A 19,095-nucleotide genomic window follows, 5' to 3' on the forward strand; every position below is an offset into this window, starting at 1 on the left:
CGCCTGGAGTCCACCGCACCCGCCGGAGCCGCACTGAGGGGCGCGGGGTGGGCCTGGCCCTGACCCGGAGTCGCGCTGAGGGGTGCGGGGCGCGGGGTGGGCCTGACCCGGAGCCACGCTGAGGGGCGCGGGGTGGGCCTGACCCGGTGTCGCGCTGAGGGGTGCGGGGCGCGGCGTGGGCCTGACCCGGAGCCGCGCTGAGGGGTGCGGGGCGCGGCGTGGGCCTGACCCGGAGCCGCGCTGAGGGGTGCGGGGCGCGGCGTGGGCCTGACCCGGAGCCGCGCTGAGGGGTGCGGGGCACGGCGTGGGCCTGACACAGAGCCACGCTGAGGGGTGCGGGGCACGGCGTGGGCCTGACACAGAGCCACGCTGAGGGGTGCGGGGCGCGGGGTGGGCCTGACCCGGTGTCGCGCTGAGGGGTGCGGGGCGCGGGGTGGGCCTGACCCGGTGTCGCGCTGAGGGGTGCGGGGCGCGGGGTGGGCCTGACCCGGAGCCGCGCTGAGGGGTGCGGGGCGCGGCGTGGGCCTGACCCAGAGCCTCGTTGACAGGCGTGGATTGCAGTGTAGGCCTGACCGGGGCGGGAGGGGACAGGCTGCAGTACCAGAGTTTCAGCCCCAGGACCAGCACAAAAATAAAATCCTAAGGAGGGTGCACTGAAGAACAAAAGTGAGAACTAGGTAATTGATTTCCATCATGGAGACCTAGGACAGATCAGAGGACTGACATGCTGACACTAATCACAGCACAGCTATCTTGTAATATTATTCTTTGTCTCCTTGGTTAAGGGTCATCTTCCTACATACAAGTTTTACCTGAATATAATGTAATTCTGATTAAAACAGAACGTAGTCCACTTCTATACTATCTTCACACTGGCATTTTCTGGCATAAATCACTATCACATTTCAATCACTGTTTTACATTACATTCTAACATAGATGAGTGCCCCCATGACTTATTTTCCAGAGCTTTTTTGTTTGTTTGTTTGTTTTTTTTGCCAGTCCTGGGCCTTGGACTCAGGGCCTGAGCACTGTCCCTGGCTTCTTCCCGCTCAAGGCTAGCACTCTGCCACCTGAGCCACAGCGCCCCTTCTGGCCGTTTTCCATATATGTGGTGTGGGGAATCGAACCAAGAGCTTCATGTGTAGGAGGCAAGCACTCTTGCCACTAGGCCATATTCCCAGCCCCTGTCTATCATTATTTGCATGTTTTATATACTGTAGAGCTATCATGTCAATTTTTAAGTATCCTATCACTATATCAAGGTAATATTTATAGATTATTTTAGGAAGAATTGGCAATTTTAATAATTTTGGATATTCCTTGTTTTTGCCAGTCCTGGGGCTTGGACTCAGGGCCTGAGCACTGTCCTTGGCTTCTTTTTTTTTTTTTTGAATCAAGGCTAGCACTCTGCCACTTGAGCCACAGCGCCACTTCTGGCCTTTTTGTATATATGTGGTGCTGAGGAATCAAACTCACGGCTTCATGTATATGAGGCAATCACTCTTGCCACTAGGCCATATTCCCAGCCCTGGACATTTCTTAATTTGGAATGATTTGGAAGCATTTCTTCCAGGTACATAGTATGCCAATGCACTTGTTCAAGTCTCATTTATGTTGGTTGTGTTTTTATCTTTGTTTCTAATTATTTACACGTGGAAAACTGTCCAGACATAATGGCATTAACCCAGGTGAGCCATACAGATTGCAGAAGAGCCTCTTTACATTCTAATAAAATGCTTACCTGAACAACTTTACTAAAGACACATGTCTTTGCTCACTCTGAGTAAATCCCAGCAACACCAAGTGGGGTTGAAGAAGACAGCAACTGTAAATTTTAAGGAAAATAAAGGAAAATATAAGAAATCTCGACTGTATTGTAGTTTAACAGCTTCTATTATGCAAAAACAGGCTGAACACATACACATTCATCTCCCTGGTGCCAGGAATGTTGTCCTGAAACCCTTGGCAGGATCAGAAATACTACCAGAGGACAAGTACAGAAAGTTGTTATGGAAACAACCATGCTTCAGCTCAGAGGTATTTACAGAGGACTTTCAGGATTATCTCATTCTACAAAATCAACTCTTTTGCTTCATCCAGGCCAGTGTACTACAATCACATATCTATTTTTAAGGGTTCTTCAGCCAGCTGTCCTGGAGTAAATATGAATCTCAAGAGAGAGGGGTGGTGATCACATCACCAAGTGTGATTTATGTGTAGCGTTTTTGTGTTCCACATTTGAAGCTTGTTCACACTTGCCTTGCCATTGTCCAGTGTGTAGGTTGCCATAATGCAAGAACAGGGTGGCTGTTGACTACAGCCTGTGGCAGGGAAACATTTCCTGCCTCTCTGGCCCCACCTATGATACTGTGGACCTGCTCTCATTCTCTCAAGTCCCCCTCCAGACCAGACAGACACTACTGCCTCTGGACATCAATTTTGCCCTTGATTTGTTTTTGGTTTTTCCCTTTTTTTATCCTTAATTGTGAATTGGAATTTTTCCAACTATTCAGCAGCATCTTTGAAAAGAGGCAGCTTTTTGTTTTGTTTCTGAGAAGGTGATTGCATAATGAGGATTTTCATAGCTTTTGAAGGATCTTTTGAACCTTTTGATGTTTCAGCAGATGAAACTGTGGAAACTGTCAAGCTGATGATAAAGGTACGCATTTTGTCCCAGACCCACTAAAATATGTATTGATTTTAATTATGCACTATAACTTAATGAATGTGTTAGATGTTTCCAGCAAGCAGTAAACAAACTATTTGAAAATACCACTATTTGTTTATAAGGTAAAATAATAAGAATCTAGTAGCTTTGGAGGTGTTAGTACTAGTACCTCCAAATAATATTATTATTACTAAAGGCAAATCTCAATTTCACTTAGTGAAAATCAAAGTGAGTATCCCTCCCTCTTCATAAACTTGGGGATGTCTATAGACTCCAAGTTAAGAACCTAAGAATCTAATTTTTTTCCCTTTATCAGAAAATAATTATAATGCTAATTGGAAAAACATTTAGAGACAGAGAAGTAGAAAGATAACACGGAGGAAGGAGGGCAAGGAAGAGAGATTACAGTTGTTCTGGTCTAGTAATACAGAGACATCCTGTTTTCATAATGTGCTATTGATCTTTAAGGATTATTTCCACATTCCTCTCTCTGAGGACAAACAAGGCCGGAGGTATCTGGAGCTAGTGTATGCTGGAGCTGCTCTAAGGAACAGCTGGAGTCTTGCTGATGTTGGAATATCTTCCTGCTCAACTCTTAAATGCTTTGTTAAGGTATGATGATCAGAGTAACATTTGTCCAAAGTGTCTATCTCATTTCAAATCAAGTTGTGGATAACCCACCCAAATTATTTTTTTAACCTAGGAGGTGGGTTTTGTTTTCTTTTGCTGCCTTCTCTCTCTTGTAAAAAGGCACTTAAACATACTTTGTGCAGGGACAGTATTTTGCCCTCTTGCCTGCTCCTTTTCCCCCTTTTCTTTTCCATCCCCTTGCTGGCTGCTTCACGCCATCACTGTCCACCAATATTAGAGCAAGAGCAGGGGCATGGCTCATGTGCCAGTGTACTTGCCTAGCAAGTACAAAGCTCTGAGTTCAATTCCCAATCTCAAAAGAATCTCAAGATACTGTAAATGTGAGAGGATAAAGAAATTAGGTCACTTCTAGGGGCCACAATAATTAGGGCAGTATAGCGAAGAGGAAGAAGTTCTCAGTAACGGTAAGAATGATAGGAGTATTTATATATCCAATTCTAGCCAAAGCAGAAATTGGATTTGATAATAATTGCAACACACAGTCCTTTCCAGCTCTGGAGTATCCTTAATCAATGAGGCGTAACTTGGGACCTATGGGTAGGCTTTATATTTCACAGAAACATAAAATTGTAAAATACACTAAATTGTGTGCCTAGAGATTTTCTGGAGTTATTGTCTTTAGTTCGCAACAATTATTTTTTAAGGGACAGTGAGCCAAAAAAAAATTTTTTTTCAGAGCTATTGCTCTAACATTGTCAAAAACAAGCATACTCGAAAATAGATTTGAAAATCAAAAGAAATTTCAAAACCAAATTTGTTACATTTCGACACCTGCTCTGTGCAGGTTGCCATGGAGAAGCTCTCAGGCAATCCCTGTTGTGTTTAAATCTTTGTATGGTCTGCTGAGTGTGGCCTTGCCTTTAGTCTTGTGAAAATCTGCCTCCCAAAAAGCAAATGGTATCCCCCAAAGCAAGGTAGAAATGAATGTGCCTAAGTACTTGAAGTGATACAGTGAAAAAATTGATTTGTTGAAGGGTGGCATGTCTTTAGTAGAAGCTGGGTAGAGTCTGGGAGTCAAGCATGAGCATTTATGGGGCTTCCTTGGAAACAGATGTGCGCACAGAGACCCACAGATACCAAGGGACTACTGTACTCTTTCTTTATCCCACACAAAAAAAAGTGAGCCTCAAAGAACTAGTAAAGTACAATGTTTCCATTAAGTGAGTACTTAGTTTCTCATATTTAACATTAAAATTTTTTTCCAGGGGTTGGAGGCATGGCTCAGTAGCACTCATGAGTGAGTTAAAGCATTAGGTACCAAGTTTAAGTCCTGGTCTCAGACTAAAAGAGAGAGACAGAAAGAGGGGACATGGAGAAAAATATTTCCATTTCTAGTAGTCTTTTAATATGTTTTAGTGTTGACTAAATTTAAAGTGAATAATCTCCAGTACTAAGAGGTAAAGATCTAAAGTAATAAGCATAGTATGATCCCACTTTCAAAAATGAAAAGACCATGTTATAATGTTTTATAAACATTCATTGATATACAATCTTTATATAATTGAAGAATGTTTAGTTTTCTAAAATAAATTTGCAGCCAGATACTTGTTGCTTTCACATGTAATTCTAGCTACTTAGGAGGCTGAGATCTAAGGATATTAGCTCAAAACCAACTAGGGCAAGAAAGTCCATAAGACTCTTATCTCCTGGCCCAGTTCAAACCTCAGTACCAGCACAAAAATAAATAAATTAATAATCAATAATAAAAATAAAACATCATCTATCTCAGTGATGTAAACTTCTCACAGAGCACTAACATTCCTTGGAGTTCTAACACCATGAGTAGAATATGGAGGTAAAATAATGTATTCAAGAAAGCCAAACTAGAATATAATTATGATAACAGAGTAGGCTGACACACAAGGCTCAATTAAAAGCTCTCAGGGTCTGTGGAAATCTTCCTGAGCCTACTCTTCTTGTGTCTAACAGAATCACATTTAGAGAATAGTTGTCATTCATTTTAGAAAGGAAAATGTCTTTATTCTGAAGGAAGAGACTCACCTAATTTTGGTTTACCTCTAAATAAGTTCCCATTTAGGCAAAATCAGCTCCTTTCTAAAGTCCACACTGCTTACTCTACAAAGACAAATTGAAAAGACAGACTTATAACAACAACAACAAAAAGCCAAGCACCCCCACCTGTAATCCTAGCTACTTAGGAGGCTGAGATCTGAGGCTCATGGTTCAAAACTAGCCAGGACAGAAAAGTCCAGACTCTTATCTCCTATCAACTACTCAGAAAAAGCCAGAAGTGGTATTGTTTCTCAAGTGGTAGAGTGCTAGCCTTGAGCACAAAGAGGCATATGACATGTATGTTTTTATTGAAAAGTAAGGCATTTTGCATGGTATCTCTTTACCATGGCTTCCTGGTTTGTTTCTAAAGGGGAAGTAATCTCAGATATGTTCAGCAATGACTTGTATATAATATTGTTTACTTAGTATCATCTGACTTCATTGGATGTAATTAGCCAGCCAGTTCTGACTCAGAATACTTGGGGAGGAGTCTCACGTGAATAAGGGTGGAGAGGTGCCTTTCCTAGTGTAGTTCATGCAAGGTGACAGTTGCCATTAATTGGCACCTGTCTGATCTCTGCATGCACACAGTAAGCAGAAACATCTGCCAGCCAGCAGCAAAGTACTGAAGAAAGGCATTATTGTCCTAAATCCACAAAATAGGAAGTAAAACCACTTTCCCTTTTCATTAGAAAAGGGGAAATGTAATCATCTTCTCCTCCCTACCCATTTCCCATATTTACTGGTTTTAGTTTGGGCTTGACTTGATTAAACTGTTGCTTATTAATATAAATATTTTCCTCCAACTTCCTATCCTGTCTCCACTAATGATATCTCAGTGCCACTTTCCCATTTGGATTGCAAGATAAAAAGAACTTTTTAGGGGCTGGGAATATGGCCTAGTGGCAAGAGCGCTTACCTCGTATACATGAAGCCCTGGGTTCTATTCCCCAGGACCACATATATAGAAAATGACCAGAAGTGGTGCTGTGGCTCAAGTGGCAGAGCGCTATCCTTGAGCAAAAAGAAGCCAGGGACAGTGCTCAGGCCCTGAGTCCAAGCCCCAGGACTGGAAAAAATAAATAAATAAATAACTTTTTAAAGACCTATACTGTCATTTTAATAGTGAAAGTAAAAATATGAGGTCACTGAATTTTTTTAAAGCCAAAGCAAATAGACAATGAAGAACAATGAACAATGAGAGAAACTTCCCCTCCTTCTCTCCCTCTATTCAGTTCCACTCCTGTTTCCTTCTTAGTCAGTTTTTTTTTTTTTTTTTTTTTTTTTTTGGCCAGTCCTGGGCCTTGGACTCAGGGCCTGAGCACTGTCCCTGGCTTCTTCCCGCTCAAGGCTAGCACTCTGCCACTTGAGCCACAGCGCCGCTTCTGGCCGTTTTCTGTATGTGTGGTGCTGGGGAATCGAACCTAGGGCCTCGTGTATCCGAGGCAGGCACTCTTGCCACTAGGCTATATCCCCAGCCCTCCTTCTTAGACAGTTTTTAAATTAACTAAAACATTGAATCCACAGTATTTCCAAATCAAAGTACAGGTCAGGGGAGAGCTTCACTAAAATCACACCTCTGTACCGCTGCTGGCACAGCAGAGTATAGGTTGTCCACAGCAACTATGTGTCTGATGTGTCAACTAAGTGAGAATGGTCTCAGGGCCCTGCCATATTTCCTCCAAGCAGGGGGTTCCTTAAAGTCCTCAGTGTCCCCAGAAGATGGATGAGGGATTCCACACAGTCATAGATCCTTGAGCTCTACTCATGAAAAGCAGCCCAGGGTTTCTTACAAAAAGGAGTTTCACGAGATGTATTTTTTTCACAACCATTTCTTTTAGGGTAGGTTAGGGAGAAAATGAAAATGAATCATTTCTTGCCCTTCATGTAGTAAATGGGAGTTTAAGACTAACGATGGTGGCTCCTATCTGGGGCTTTTGTACCTTTTTGATCTGGGCCAAAACATGTAGTCCTGTTATCCTTAGACAGTAGTTCAGGGTGGGGAAAACAAGTGAGGCCCACACAAAACACAGGTGGCCTTCCAGACTTCCTTTTACCTGCTATATCCTTTTGTTCTTTCTCTCCTTGCCCATTCATGAAGAGTTCCCAGGTTTTTGTTTTTTTTGGCCAGTCCAACGCCATGCTCAGGGCCTGAGCACTGTCCCTGGCTTCTTTTTTGCTCAAGGCTAGCACTCTGCCACTTGAGCCACAGTGCCACTTCTGGCCATTTTCTGTATATGTGGTGCTGAGGAATCAAACCCAGGGCCTCATGTATAGGAGGCAAGCACTCTTGCCACTAGGCCATATTCCCGGCCCCTTGTTCCCAGATTTTTAACACTTGAAGAAAACAGATTTAGATAGCCTCTCCTTTGTCTCCTAATCTTGTAGTTTAGCATTAAAGGGGAGATTATCTGCTTTTTTCCCCCAATTTACTTCCTGTTTTTAACTTCTGAGTCTAGCTCTACTTGATTGATAGTTGTTTAAAATAATATAATTTCCATCTTTTCATTTCTCCTTCCCCATTCAGGACCAGGGAGCAAGACAGTACACAAGTCAGAACTAAACTGGCCTTTGTTTTCACCCTTCACCCCTGTCATGGAAGCAGCAGCGGGTGCTCAGAGCACCCTCTAACACCTCTGTCCCTAACCCTACTGTTTGTTAGACAGTGAGTTCCCTCCTGTTCCTTCCTGTCCCTCCTCAGGAAGAAGATAAGCCCATCCTTTATGTGTTCAATGCTGTGACCCAGGAGACAATGCCAGTCTTGGAAGACATTTCTCTTTTGGGTAAAAAAGTGTCGGATCTGCGGACACTGGTGACTCAGCGATGTGGCCTCCCCGTGAGTGTGTACTGTCTCCGCACCCCACAAGGACTGGAGATGTACGACTGCAACACCCTTGAGGACTACCAGATGGACCTGGGTACTGCCCACTACCCTTCATAGCAGCTACTACTCAGCACCAGCACTCTGGGACATCAGGTTTTGCAGCTTTTCCACAGAAAATGGAAATATGAATTTTTAAATGCTAAAACTTTTAGCTTACTTATTTTGCAACAGTTCACACATTTAAATGGTAGATGTATAAAAGGATGGATAGTGGTCAGTCTTCTGGGACTCTTGGCCCTTCAAGCACTCAGTCCCCTTCCCATAGGCAACTGTCATTATTCTGAAAATTGAGAATCAAAAGCATTTCCAAATTGAGTCACAGGAATGGAGTTGCTTCTACATTGTAACCTCTGAACACAGCACAGATATGAATGATGGAAATGTGGCTGACACGTCTGGGTCTGGAGAGTTAAAGAAGGAGAACGGTTTCAGTTCTGCTCATTCTCAGAGCAGAATTTGCTAATATCCCAAACTCACACCATTTCTGTTTTTGTTCAGTGTATTGCAAACACACACACACGTAAATTCAAGTTCATATCCTTTTCCTCCTCTTTAATGCAGTTGGAAGCAGCAAATGCTATTCTGAAACTGACTTTGTGCAATCTTATCTTAAAATGTTGCTAGTTAGGGCTGGGGATATAGCCTAGTGGCAAGAGTGCCTGCCTCGGATACACGAGGCCCTAGGTTCGATTCCCCAGCACCACATATACAGAAAACGGCCAGAAGCGGCGCTGTGGCTCAAGAGGCAGAGTGCTAGCTTTGAGCGGGAAGAAGCCAGGGACAGTGCTCAGGCCCTGAGTCCAAGGCCCAGGACTGGCCAAAAAAAAAAAAAAATGTTGCTAGTTAGAGTAATCATTTTAACAGTGTGACACCAGTGCAGTGGAGGATGAAGCACCTTAGCAGACAGAGATTTGTCCCAGTGACAGATTACAGTCTCTTTTTAAATACTGTACTCCCAGGTCATATCTGCTATAGCCAGCCATTAAAAAAGACAAATTCAAATCTGACAGACTCTACATTTAGTTTTAACCACATTAGACAATGATTTGAATCTGAAAGAGATTATTGCTTGGGGGAAAAAAAAAGATTTTTTTTCTTGAGAGAAGTGAGTCCTGATAATTAGCATGAAGTCAGGTGTGGCTGCACCTGAGTCTTGAGCTCTCCCAACTTACCCCAGGGCTTTGCAGGCACACTTGGTTAAGTAGGCTATAACTTTCCTATAACTGCTAACAATGCACTGATCCATACTTCTCCTAGCTACTGTATCTGTTTAGCAATGCTCCTCATGTTGTTTCAAACTGTGGCAGTCAAAACTTTGATGGCAATTATTGTGGGTTTTTTTTTTTTAACAAAGAAAGTAAAATTGTAAGATCTGTCCCTGGAGTACTTTACTAATTGTGCATGCTTGCTGGAGGTTGAGCCTGGTCTGGAGTGTGATAAGAGCTCAACTGATAATCGAATTATCCAGTGAAATGCCAAAAGACAAAACAAAACTGGGAGAAACGCTCATACTGTCCTTAAGTCCTACACTGTTTAGATTACGATGACGTGGAGCTGGAGAATTTAGAAATGGCTCAATCTGTCTTTTACAAATTTATTTTTAAAAAGCATAGTTTTTGAATGTCTCACTCAAGATGTGGGTTACATGCTTTAGATAGGAAAAAAATCCTGTTTTAAAGTCATGCAGCAAAAAAAGTGCAGGACAAGCAAGGTCTTTCAATTCCCTCCCGGGACAAATGTGGAAGATGGGTTGAGTTAGCAGATTTAAGATACTGCCTATAAAGGTGAGGCTGAACACTTTGAGAGGTGCTACAGAGAGTCATGTAATAAGGGCCAGAAGCCCACACTGTCAGGACACAGGACATGCTGAGGTCAAGGCAAGCAAGCGTTATCGGAGGTGGGATGTAGGATGTGGAAGCTGTGGGAGTCAGGAGGAGAACTGGGACTTTGTATTTTGACATATGATGAAGAACACACTTTTCACCAGGCTGGGGAAAAGCTGGATAATCCTAAACTGTTTGATCTGGTGAAAGGTCATTGGTGAGCCCAGGGAGAACAGTTTGACAAAGTAGATGGAGACAGAAAGATTGTAAAGCTTAAAAGTAATTCAGTAATTAATTTACTAAGAATCTATCAAACTAGCCAGGTATGGTGGAATCTCCTAGCTCCTCAGGAGGGGAAGGTAGAAGGGTCAGGACTTGGGCTGCATAGAGAAACAAAAAAGAAAAATATATAGTATACATACATTTTTATATAAAAGTATATAGGACAGATGTTCATTTTAGCTCCATTTCTAGTTCTTAACTCTGCCTAGGCCTTTCCTCTCCTCTTGCATACCTACATATTTCTCTGCATGTTTTTCTGTGTATATTTTCCCTGTGATCAGAAGCAGACTCCAGCCCTCCTGGAACATAGTGAATGAGTGTGTACTTGTTCTTTACATTCTGATGATGGTGACTGGTTTTTACTTCAGTGCCTCCTGGTTGTATTTGTGACCAGCCTGAGTGCATGGCCCTTTGGAAACTAACCCAGGAGCAGAGAGTCCTGCTGGCTTAGAGACTGAAATCTGGGCTGGCTCCAGGACAGCTCTGCCAACCCTGGGAAACCTACTGTGCCATCTTAATTCCTGTATTTATGACAGAACTGAGACGTAAGAGAGGTGGCCTGGTCAAGGTCATCCTGCCCACAAACAGTGACCAAACCCACAATTGTGTTCTTTTCAATAATTTATATAATCAAAGTGGTATGCCTTTATTGATGTGCTTTAAGTTCTTTTTTTTTTTTTTTTTTGGCCAGTCCTGGGGCTTGGACTCAGGGCCTGAGCACTGTCCCTGGCTTCCTTTTTTTTTTTTTTTTTTTTTTTGGCCAGTCCTGGGCCTTGGACTCAGGGCCTGAGCACTGTCCCTGGCTTCTTCCCGCTCAAGGCTAGCACTCTGCCACTTGAGCCACAGCGCCGCTTCTGGCCGTTTTCTGTGTATGTGGTGCTGGGGAATCGAACCTAGGGCCTCGTGTATCCGAGGCAGGCACTCTTGCCACTAGGCTATATCCCCAGCCCCCTAGCTTCCTTTTTGCTCAAGGCTAGCACTCTGCCACTTGAGCCACAGTGCCACTTCTGGCCGTTTTCTATGTATGTGGTGCTGGGGAATCAAACCCAGGGCTTCATGTATACGAGGCAAGCTCTCTTGCCACTAGGCCATATTCTCAGCCCCTTTAAGTTCTTATCAATGTTTTATTTTGGTTCCCCAGTGTCGGGAGGCTTCAAGCCAAGATAAAGGTTTCCATATTCAGGAAGAACACAGATACACAGGAGATAGGAGCTACCACAGACAGAGTTGGGGACAGTGGTCTGGAACAGGCTGGTAGCTACCAGGTGCTTTCCAGGCCACACTGTGCATGGTAGATGGGTTTGCAAGTGGAGAACAGGTATAGTTTTGTAAAGCGCAGACAATTTCCTGGGTGTCCTATTTAAAAAGAACCTACAGTTACGGTAGTTAGGAGACTCGCATAGTGAGGAGTCTTGAGGCTTGAGTTTTGTTACTTTTACTGTCCTTTCAGTGATAAGCTTGGGAAATATTTCCTGAAGCAACCTAGCAGTTTTCAAGTGGATTTATATGTTCCAACAGAACCCCTAAGCTTAAGAAGGAATTTAAGTGTGTGACAAAGAAGGCATTAGAGACCTGTGAAGCTAAAAGGATTATTCAACCAAGGGTGCTTAGAAATTCTCTGAATATTTGAAACTTGAGCATTAAAAGAAAAAACTCTCAATAGTTACCTCTGTCTTTGAGAAATTAGGACCACTTTACTACAAGCAATTGAATTGCTTGTTATTTTGTTTACCTTTGCTAGCAAACAGGGAATTGATGTGGCTCTGTGTGTGTGTGTGTGTGTGTGTGTGTGTGTGTGTGTGTGTGTGTGTGTCTGTGCTGGGGCTTGAACCATTTCCTTAAAGTGGAACAAAACACCAGGTTCCATGGAGGTGCCTCCATGATGTTAAGGGGATTGAGCTAGAGACAACTGGGACCCTGAGGTTAGGGATGGACAGATGGGTGGGTGGGAACAGCCCCCCCCCCCCAATCACTACATTGGATGAAAGGAAGTTAGCCCAAATAAGTCTTACTAGTGGAAATCCTGAAACAGGCAGGAAATTCTACAGCTGGCAGCTGGAGAGCAGAAGACCTTCTGTACTATCAATCCAGCAGGAACAGGGTGGCAGCTGACTTTGGAGGCTCTGAAAACATTAAACAGAAATGTGACACCTGAGATTAGTGCTCAGAGCAGGACATTTAAAGATGATTCTTCAGTCCTGAAAACCCCAAAACATGGTAGGCTCCTGGGATTCACAATAAGGAGCACAGTAGGGGATGGGTCAGAGACAAGGCAGGTGGGAATGCCAGCTCTCCACCCTGGAAGCATTGAGGTTGTTCCCTATGCCTGGAGCCCAGAGAGGCTCACATAGAGGCTGTGTGGCCTCAGCTATGGGAGAGCAGTGGGGCTGGAGCTTTCCATAGCTTGTCTGGGATGAGTAGGGTTCATAGAAGGGAAATGGCTTTCCAAGATAATAAAGGCTCAATTAAACAACAACAAAGCTAATTCTCCTTACAAGATTACTCTTCTTTTTTTTTTTTTTTTTTGCTTTTTAATAAGGATTACTCTTCTTGTGCATCTGGCTCATGTCTTGGTTTAGAAAGGCTTTCAATATCATTATAAGTGTTATGGGCTGTCACATAGTGATAGCCTGACTAGAAACTACCTTTTAAGAAATTATTATTATTATTAGCACACATTAGTTGTACAGTGTGACATTTGCATGCAGTAAACTAAACCGCTTCTCTTGAGCCACAGGTACAACACTTCGCTTGGATGTCTGGGATGGATGGAAGGAATTTTTAATGGGCTGTCTCCTTGGACAGAAACTCAAAGTCCAACGCTATTTATCAAAAGAAGGACCAGTACTCAAGTAAGGGGATAACGCAAATGCTTCATTCACTGACTTAACTTCTTTGTGTTTTTTTTTCCCACTGAGTCTTCAGCTACCCTGCTATGACTTAACTTCTTACTAAGGCTCTGTTATAGCTCAAGCTCCAAATGGAATGCTGCTGGGCCCAGCCCAGCCCAGGGTGCGCGCCTCACAGACCCTGTTATCCAGACACTTGTTGGAGGCTGGAAAGCCTTTGGCGATTCCTCCCTGCCTCAAGAAATAAATAGGTGACTTCTGTTTAGTTTGGTTTGGGTTTCATACTTCTAACACTTTTGAACATACCTGCTTTCAGAATAAGTAGGTTGCCATTCACATTCAATTATTCTTTTTTCCTTTTATTTATTTTTATTTTTTGGCCAGTCCTGAGGCTTGAACTCAGGCCTGGGTACTGTACCTGAGCTTCTTTAGCTCAAGGCTAGCAATCTAGCACTTGAGCCACAGTGCCACGTCGGGCTTTTTCTGTTTATGTGATCCCGAGAAATTGAACTCAGGGCTTCAAACATGTTAGGCAAGCACTCTGCCACTGTCACATTCCCAGCCCTCACATTCAATTATTCTAAGGAGAAATAAAAACACTTGTCAGTTGACTGGTTGGAAAAATTGGCTACCTCTTCTGAAGATCCCATATACTTTTTTTTTTTTGGCCAGTCCTGGGGCTTGGACTCTGGGCCTGAGCACTGTCCCTGGCTTCTTTTTGCTCAAGGCTAGCACTCTGCCACTTGAGCCACAGCGCCACTTCTGGCCATTTTCTGTATATGTGGTGCTGGGGAATCGAACCCAGGGCCTCATGTATATGAGGCAGGCACTCTTGCCACTAGGCCATATCCCCAGCCCCCATATACTTCTTAAAGAATGTTTAATGTGGTCTTTATCTGAGTGCTCACCACTTTGCCATAGGTGAAGTAGCGTATGTGCCAAGGCAGAGGAGCAGGGTCAATTAGGGAAGCAGCTTGCATGATAATGTACTCCCTTGGCCAGCTGCCCCCCACCTGCCTAAGCTACATGAACCTTTAGGGTCCAGCTCAGCGGTGCTTTAGAACAGTGCCCCCTCCTGGAAGAGTCAATTAGATTTTTACAAAAGGCCATAAAGTGACAGGGGAGCTACTTTTACAGCCTTACAAAATACTCAAATATTTTACACTAACTCCTGTTAGGAAATAGTGATCATTCTCTTTTCTCACGATCAGGATTCAAACAAGTATCTCTGTTGTAGGAGTACTGAATTTACTCTGAGATAAACACTGTTACATGTATTGTCTTACTTTATACTAACACCTTATGAGGCCTTGGGGGTACAGTACAAAGGTCAGCACAGAGCTAAAAAGGGAAAGAGGCGGTGAGAAGTGGAGGTAGGAAGCAGAAGATGGATGGGGTCCTTGGAGGCCAAGGGAGGAATCTAAAGTTACATTTCAGCAGGAAACTACTGGAGGCTTCAAAACAAAAGACAGGAAGCCTCCAGGTTATGGAATAAAATATTCACTATGTGCTATATGACACAAGCCTCTAGGAGAATAACAGGAGGCAGAAGGGAGGTAGGAGGCCAGTACTGAAGAAGGCAGAGGAGAGAGGAAGGGTGTGGGGAAGGGAGAGGATGTGGTTCAGGTCAGGATAGTAGTACTGACAGGGAGAAGCTAGACTACAAGGACTGTCAGAAACAAAACAAAACAAACACATCAGACTCACAAAATTCTAAACTAAGACACGTTGCATGCAGTAAATTCCATTTGTTACTACATGTCAGTAAGCAGCACTCATATAACATAACCTTATGTTACCCCTGCCTTTTCTTAGAAACAGTGTTAAGGGAAAAGGAAGGAGCAAATTTGGTACCAGGTTTTGTGGTTAGCTCACATCACTGCTTTTGTCTGATGCTCCCCTTGCCTGTTTTCCTCATCCAGGTATCAGAGAAGAGTGGCCCTGTACATGGCCGCCTTTCATGGCTACACTGACCTCAGCGAGTGGGCCCTAAAGCAGGGCGCGAAGCCCCATGAGGCGGTTGGTGCTCATCCATACCGTGCATGGTGCTATGAAGCCCTTCATGCAGATGTCTCCAGATGCCCAGTACATGCTGCTGCAGAAACTGGCCGACTGCTCATTCTGAAGGCCTTCGTCAACTGCAGCGTTCTGTGTCTCGTATGCAAAGACGCTGCGGGACAAACTCCTTTGACCATTGCAGCCAGACATGGGCATGAGGACTGTGTGTTATATTTGCTAAACAAAATGTGGTCCACAGTTTCTTTTCTGAAAATTGCAGTCCCGATGATGATTTATATTAAAATAAAGCAATGGATCCTCCGAGCTCAGAATCACAGCCTTCACAAAAGCCAGCTTAGCAGAGCAAGGGGCTCAGGGGCAAAAGTGGGAGACACTGTGATGGTGGATGGCTTTACCACACCAAGGATGACCTCCAAGAGCTGGCAAAAGGCTGGAAACAGAGACTCTCAAAGCACCCTGAGCAAGCTTCCACCCCTCAAGGAGCAAACAAGCAGGAAAGCTGGCAGTTCTCTGGTGGTTTCACAGAGGTGCTCCAGAGATCAGACACTCACATTGCCTCCACAGGTGGATGCAAATATGTTCTCTGACTTACAAAGACATCAGCAAGAAAACTGGAAGAGAACCACTGCTCCAAATGGGAAACAAGAAATGCACATAAAAAATACATACCTCCCCCAAGTTCCCCTCCCTCCATTTTCAAGAGTGGGCTACTCCCACCCATCCTTTTACTATGCAATGCCACATGCTGAGGGTCTGCTAAGGTCCTCCTTTGCATCTTTCTCACAGTACAGTGGGAGGACCCCCAGGGAGAATGCGGTCTACTGCCTAGCTGTGGCGAGGTAATGCTTTCTCCTTTGAGCATACTGGGTAGACTTTAATACAACAGGTCCTCGGCAGAGAATGTTTTGTAAAGCTCTCCTATAACATAGAGCAACATCATTTGTTGCACCTAACAAAACCCAGCATCAAGGACCACATCTTGCTGGGCGTGGTAGTGCATGCCTATGATCTGATACTCGGGAGGCTGAGGCAAGAGGATCACAGGTCCAAGGCCAGCCTGGGTTACATAGCCAGATCATGTCTCAAGACGACAAACCAAAGGTCTCAGACTCATGTCTGGGATACAATATTAGTTGTATATAGTTCCATGCTGCTCCAGTTCTCTGAGAAGAGTCATGAAGAGCTCAGCATCAATTAGAGCCATTGCTGAGACTGAGTTTTTGGAGCTAAGAAGAGAATGTTAATTATAGCTTAACAGAAAAGAAAACCTTGAACTATGGGAAGGAGATGTTGAAATGGTCATGGAGAATGGATAGTAATGAAAGTAGAAGGAGAGAAAGGAACAATTTAACAACAGTTTAAGTAACAAAGACTTGAGCACACTTACTGGGCAAGATATGAAAGTGGGAAGGAAATCTGTAGTGCTAGAACTGACATTAACAGAGAAGGTAAGTTAAGAATGCAGTCTCCTGTTACACTGAATGAGTGAGCAGGTGTGTCCCAAGGGGACTTTTCAGGCACACTCATTTGCATAAGGTAAGTTTGGATCATTCAAATGCATTTCAAACAAAAATCACATTAAACTATAGGTCCTGCACATTGCCTACGAAGTATGTGGATGCTTATGCTAGAAAAGCATATATGAAAGGGAAAAAGAACAAAGCTAGATTGTGTCACTGACTTTTTATAATTGGCCATTCATTTCAATTCAACTTTATTTCAGCGAGGTTGTTGCCACCTAGTGGTAAGACTAACCTGGGCTACAGCCTATTTTGCAAAATGCAGAATTTAAGACCCAATCTGAGGTTAGCAGTAGATGAAAACTACTTAGGTTTCAGTGTCTCAGTCTTTGTAATTTGTGAGTTATCTGTGGAATGTACAAAAGGAGATCATCTAACATTCTAGAAAATTAAATTAAAGAATAGAACTGTGAGTGGCAGAATACTTGGAAGGCTGAGGATTTTGTAAGTTTTTCAGTAAGTGCTTATATGGTCCAATGTACTGTAAGGTAGGATGGAAACATAAAAGTGTGTTCATTTTTGTAGTGTTGAGGATCAGATTCAGGCCGTGTGCATGCTACAAACATCTTACCACTGAGTTACATCGATAGTCCCCAAAGTTCATGCTCTAAAGGTGACGTATAATTTCAGATGACAGAGGCTGCCAGTGTTTCTTTTCTTTCTTTTGCCAGTCCTGGGCCTTGGACTCAAGGCCTGAGCACTGTCCCTGGCTTCTTTTTGCTCAAGGCTAGCACTCTGCCACTTGAGCCACAGCTCCACTTCTGGTCATTTTCTGTATATGTGGTGCTGGGGAATTGAACCCAGGGCTTTATGTATAGGAGGCAAGCACTCTTTGCCACTAGGCCATATCCCAGCCCCTGCCAGTGTTTCTTATGTGGAGTATTTCCTGAGGGAGTAACATGTGTGTATACAGTAACATGCATATGGCACACTCATCTCACCTGTGCAGGTTGGTGAATGCATACATTTCCATATATCCACATGAGCAGTACCCAGGTCAGATGAAAACTGTTTTTGGCACCCCCAAAATTTTACTCATGTCCCCTGCCTGCCCACAACCTTCCTGGAGACCAAGAGATAGGTGTGTACAGGATGACTTCTCCATGTTTATAAATGCATAGTTATCCTTCTCCAGGAAATTGGTTTAATTGAATTCAATTAATAGTCACTTTCCACAGTTATATGTATTTATGCAACTATTCATGAAATTACCTTCTATTACCATTAAAAAAAACCTTTTAAAACAAAAATCCTACTGGCTGGGTCCCATTGGCTCAAGCCTGTAATCCTAGCTACTCAGGAGGCTGAGATCTGAAGATCCAGGTTCAAAGCAGACAAATCTGGAATACCCTTATCTTCAATTAACCAGCGAAAAGCTGAAAGTAAAGCTGTGGTTGAAGTTGTAGAGTACCAGTCTTGAGCAGAAAAAACTAAGCAAGAGTACAAAGTGCTAAGCTCAAGCCCTAGTACAGGCAAAAAAAAAAGTTCCTACTGTGAGTTTGCAGGTAGGCAATGGTCAGGGAACATGTGGTACATAGGAATGCTTAGGGGACAAAAAGAAAAGTTTCAGCCCAGAGATTCCACATGATGCCAAGTGATTTTCTGGTTCTAGTTGTAGGTTCTAAGTTCTAGTACTGCCTGGGGAGAAATGTCATCCCCCAAATCCACCAACAACAGAAACAAAACCAAGCCAAAGGTTTCCTTTTTTCAGCTATGGGTAGAGATGAGAATGAACTTCCTTATGAATCATATCTTGTTTTCTTGCAGTGCCTTTAAAGAGAAACGCTGGCTTCAGCAGTTAGGAATAGCAAGAGTCCTGGCCAAAAAGAGCATTTCTACTCTGACTACCCAGGAAGGTCTAGCAATGTGTGAAAATCATCCAGAAATTACGCTTTGAAAAGTCATGGAAACTCCACTTTGGGCAAAGATCTGGTGAAATGGAGCCTCCAGTTCTTCCATGAACATCAACTAGATCTCATGCTACCTGTCTCAGCCTCCTCAGTGGGATTATGGGTATGTTTTGATGAATAAATGGTTTTAGGTCTGATTAAGTACAATTTATTACTTTCATGGTTCATGCTTTGTTTCCTTTCTATTAATACTTTTTTGGTAATACTGGGATTCTAACTCAGGCCCTCACACTCACTTGGCTGGTACCCTGGCACTTGAGCCACACCTCTTGCCCTGCTTTCTGCTGGTCATTTTAGAAATGAAGTCTCATGGACTTTTTTTTTTTTTTTTTTTTTTTTTTGGCCAGTCCTGGGCCTTGGACTCAGGGCCTGAGCACTGTCCCTGGCTTCTTCCCGCTCAAGGCTAGCACTCTGCCACTTGAGCCACAGCGCCGCTTCTGGCCGTTTTCTGTATATGTGGTGCTGGGGAATCGA

The 19,095-nt window shown here is 43.5% G+C and overlaps 1 protein-coding gene across 2 annotated transcripts; it reads left to right on the forward strand.

The window, feature by feature from the left end:
• The first annotated feature begins 1,537 nt into the window (after positions 1 to 1,537).
• Ankub1 (ankyrin repeat and ubiquitin domain containing 1) lies at positions 1,538 to 18,714 on the forward strand. 2 transcript variants are annotated; one of them, XM_048334925.1, is made up of 6 exons: positions 1,538 to 2,661; positions 3,139 to 3,282; positions 8,036 to 8,252; positions 13,061 to 13,175; positions 15,095 to 16,030; positions 18,479 to 18,714. In XM_048334925.1, the coding sequence occupies exons 1-6, from the start codon at positions 2,572 to 2,574 to the stop codon at positions 18,606 to 18,608; spliced, it is 1,632 nt and encodes a 543-aa protein (XP_048190882.1). In that variant the 5' UTR covers positions 1,538 to 2,571; the 3' UTR covers positions 18,609 to 18,714. The 2 variants fall into 2 exon arrangements, with proteins under 2 accessions (XP_048190882.1, XP_048190883.1); XM_048334926.1 differs by lacking the exon at positions 1,538 to 2,661 and having other exon boundaries at positions 2,879 to 3,282; positions 8,036 to 8,170.
• Positions 18,715 to 19,095: the final 381 nt, after the last annotated feature.

The sequence above is a fragment of the Perognathus longimembris genome, chromosome 26 (genome assembly GCF_023159225.1).
Source record: "Perognathus longimembris pacificus isolate PPM17 chromosome 26, ASM2315922v1, whole genome shotgun sequence".
In the NCBI taxonomy this organism is placed as follows: domain Eukaryota; kingdom Metazoa; phylum Chordata; class Mammalia; order Rodentia; family Heteromyidae; genus Perognathus; species Perognathus longimembris.

What these genes read in the sequence shown, in the direction of transcription:
- Ankub1 (XM_048334925.1), top strand. Translation starts at nt 2,572, where the DNA reads ATGAGGATTTTCATAGCTTTTGAAGGATCTTTTGAACCTTTTGATGTT. An exon ending in GGACTACCAGATGGACCTGG is followed by an intron (nt 8,253 to 13,060) that starts GTACTGCCCACT and finishes CTTGAGCCACAG; the next exon opens with GTACAACACTTCGCTTGGAT. An exon ending in AAAGAAGGACCAGTACTCAA is followed by an intron (nt 13,176 to 15,094) that starts GTAAGGGGATAA and finishes TTCCTCATCCAG; the next exon opens with GTATCAGAGAAGAGTGGCCC.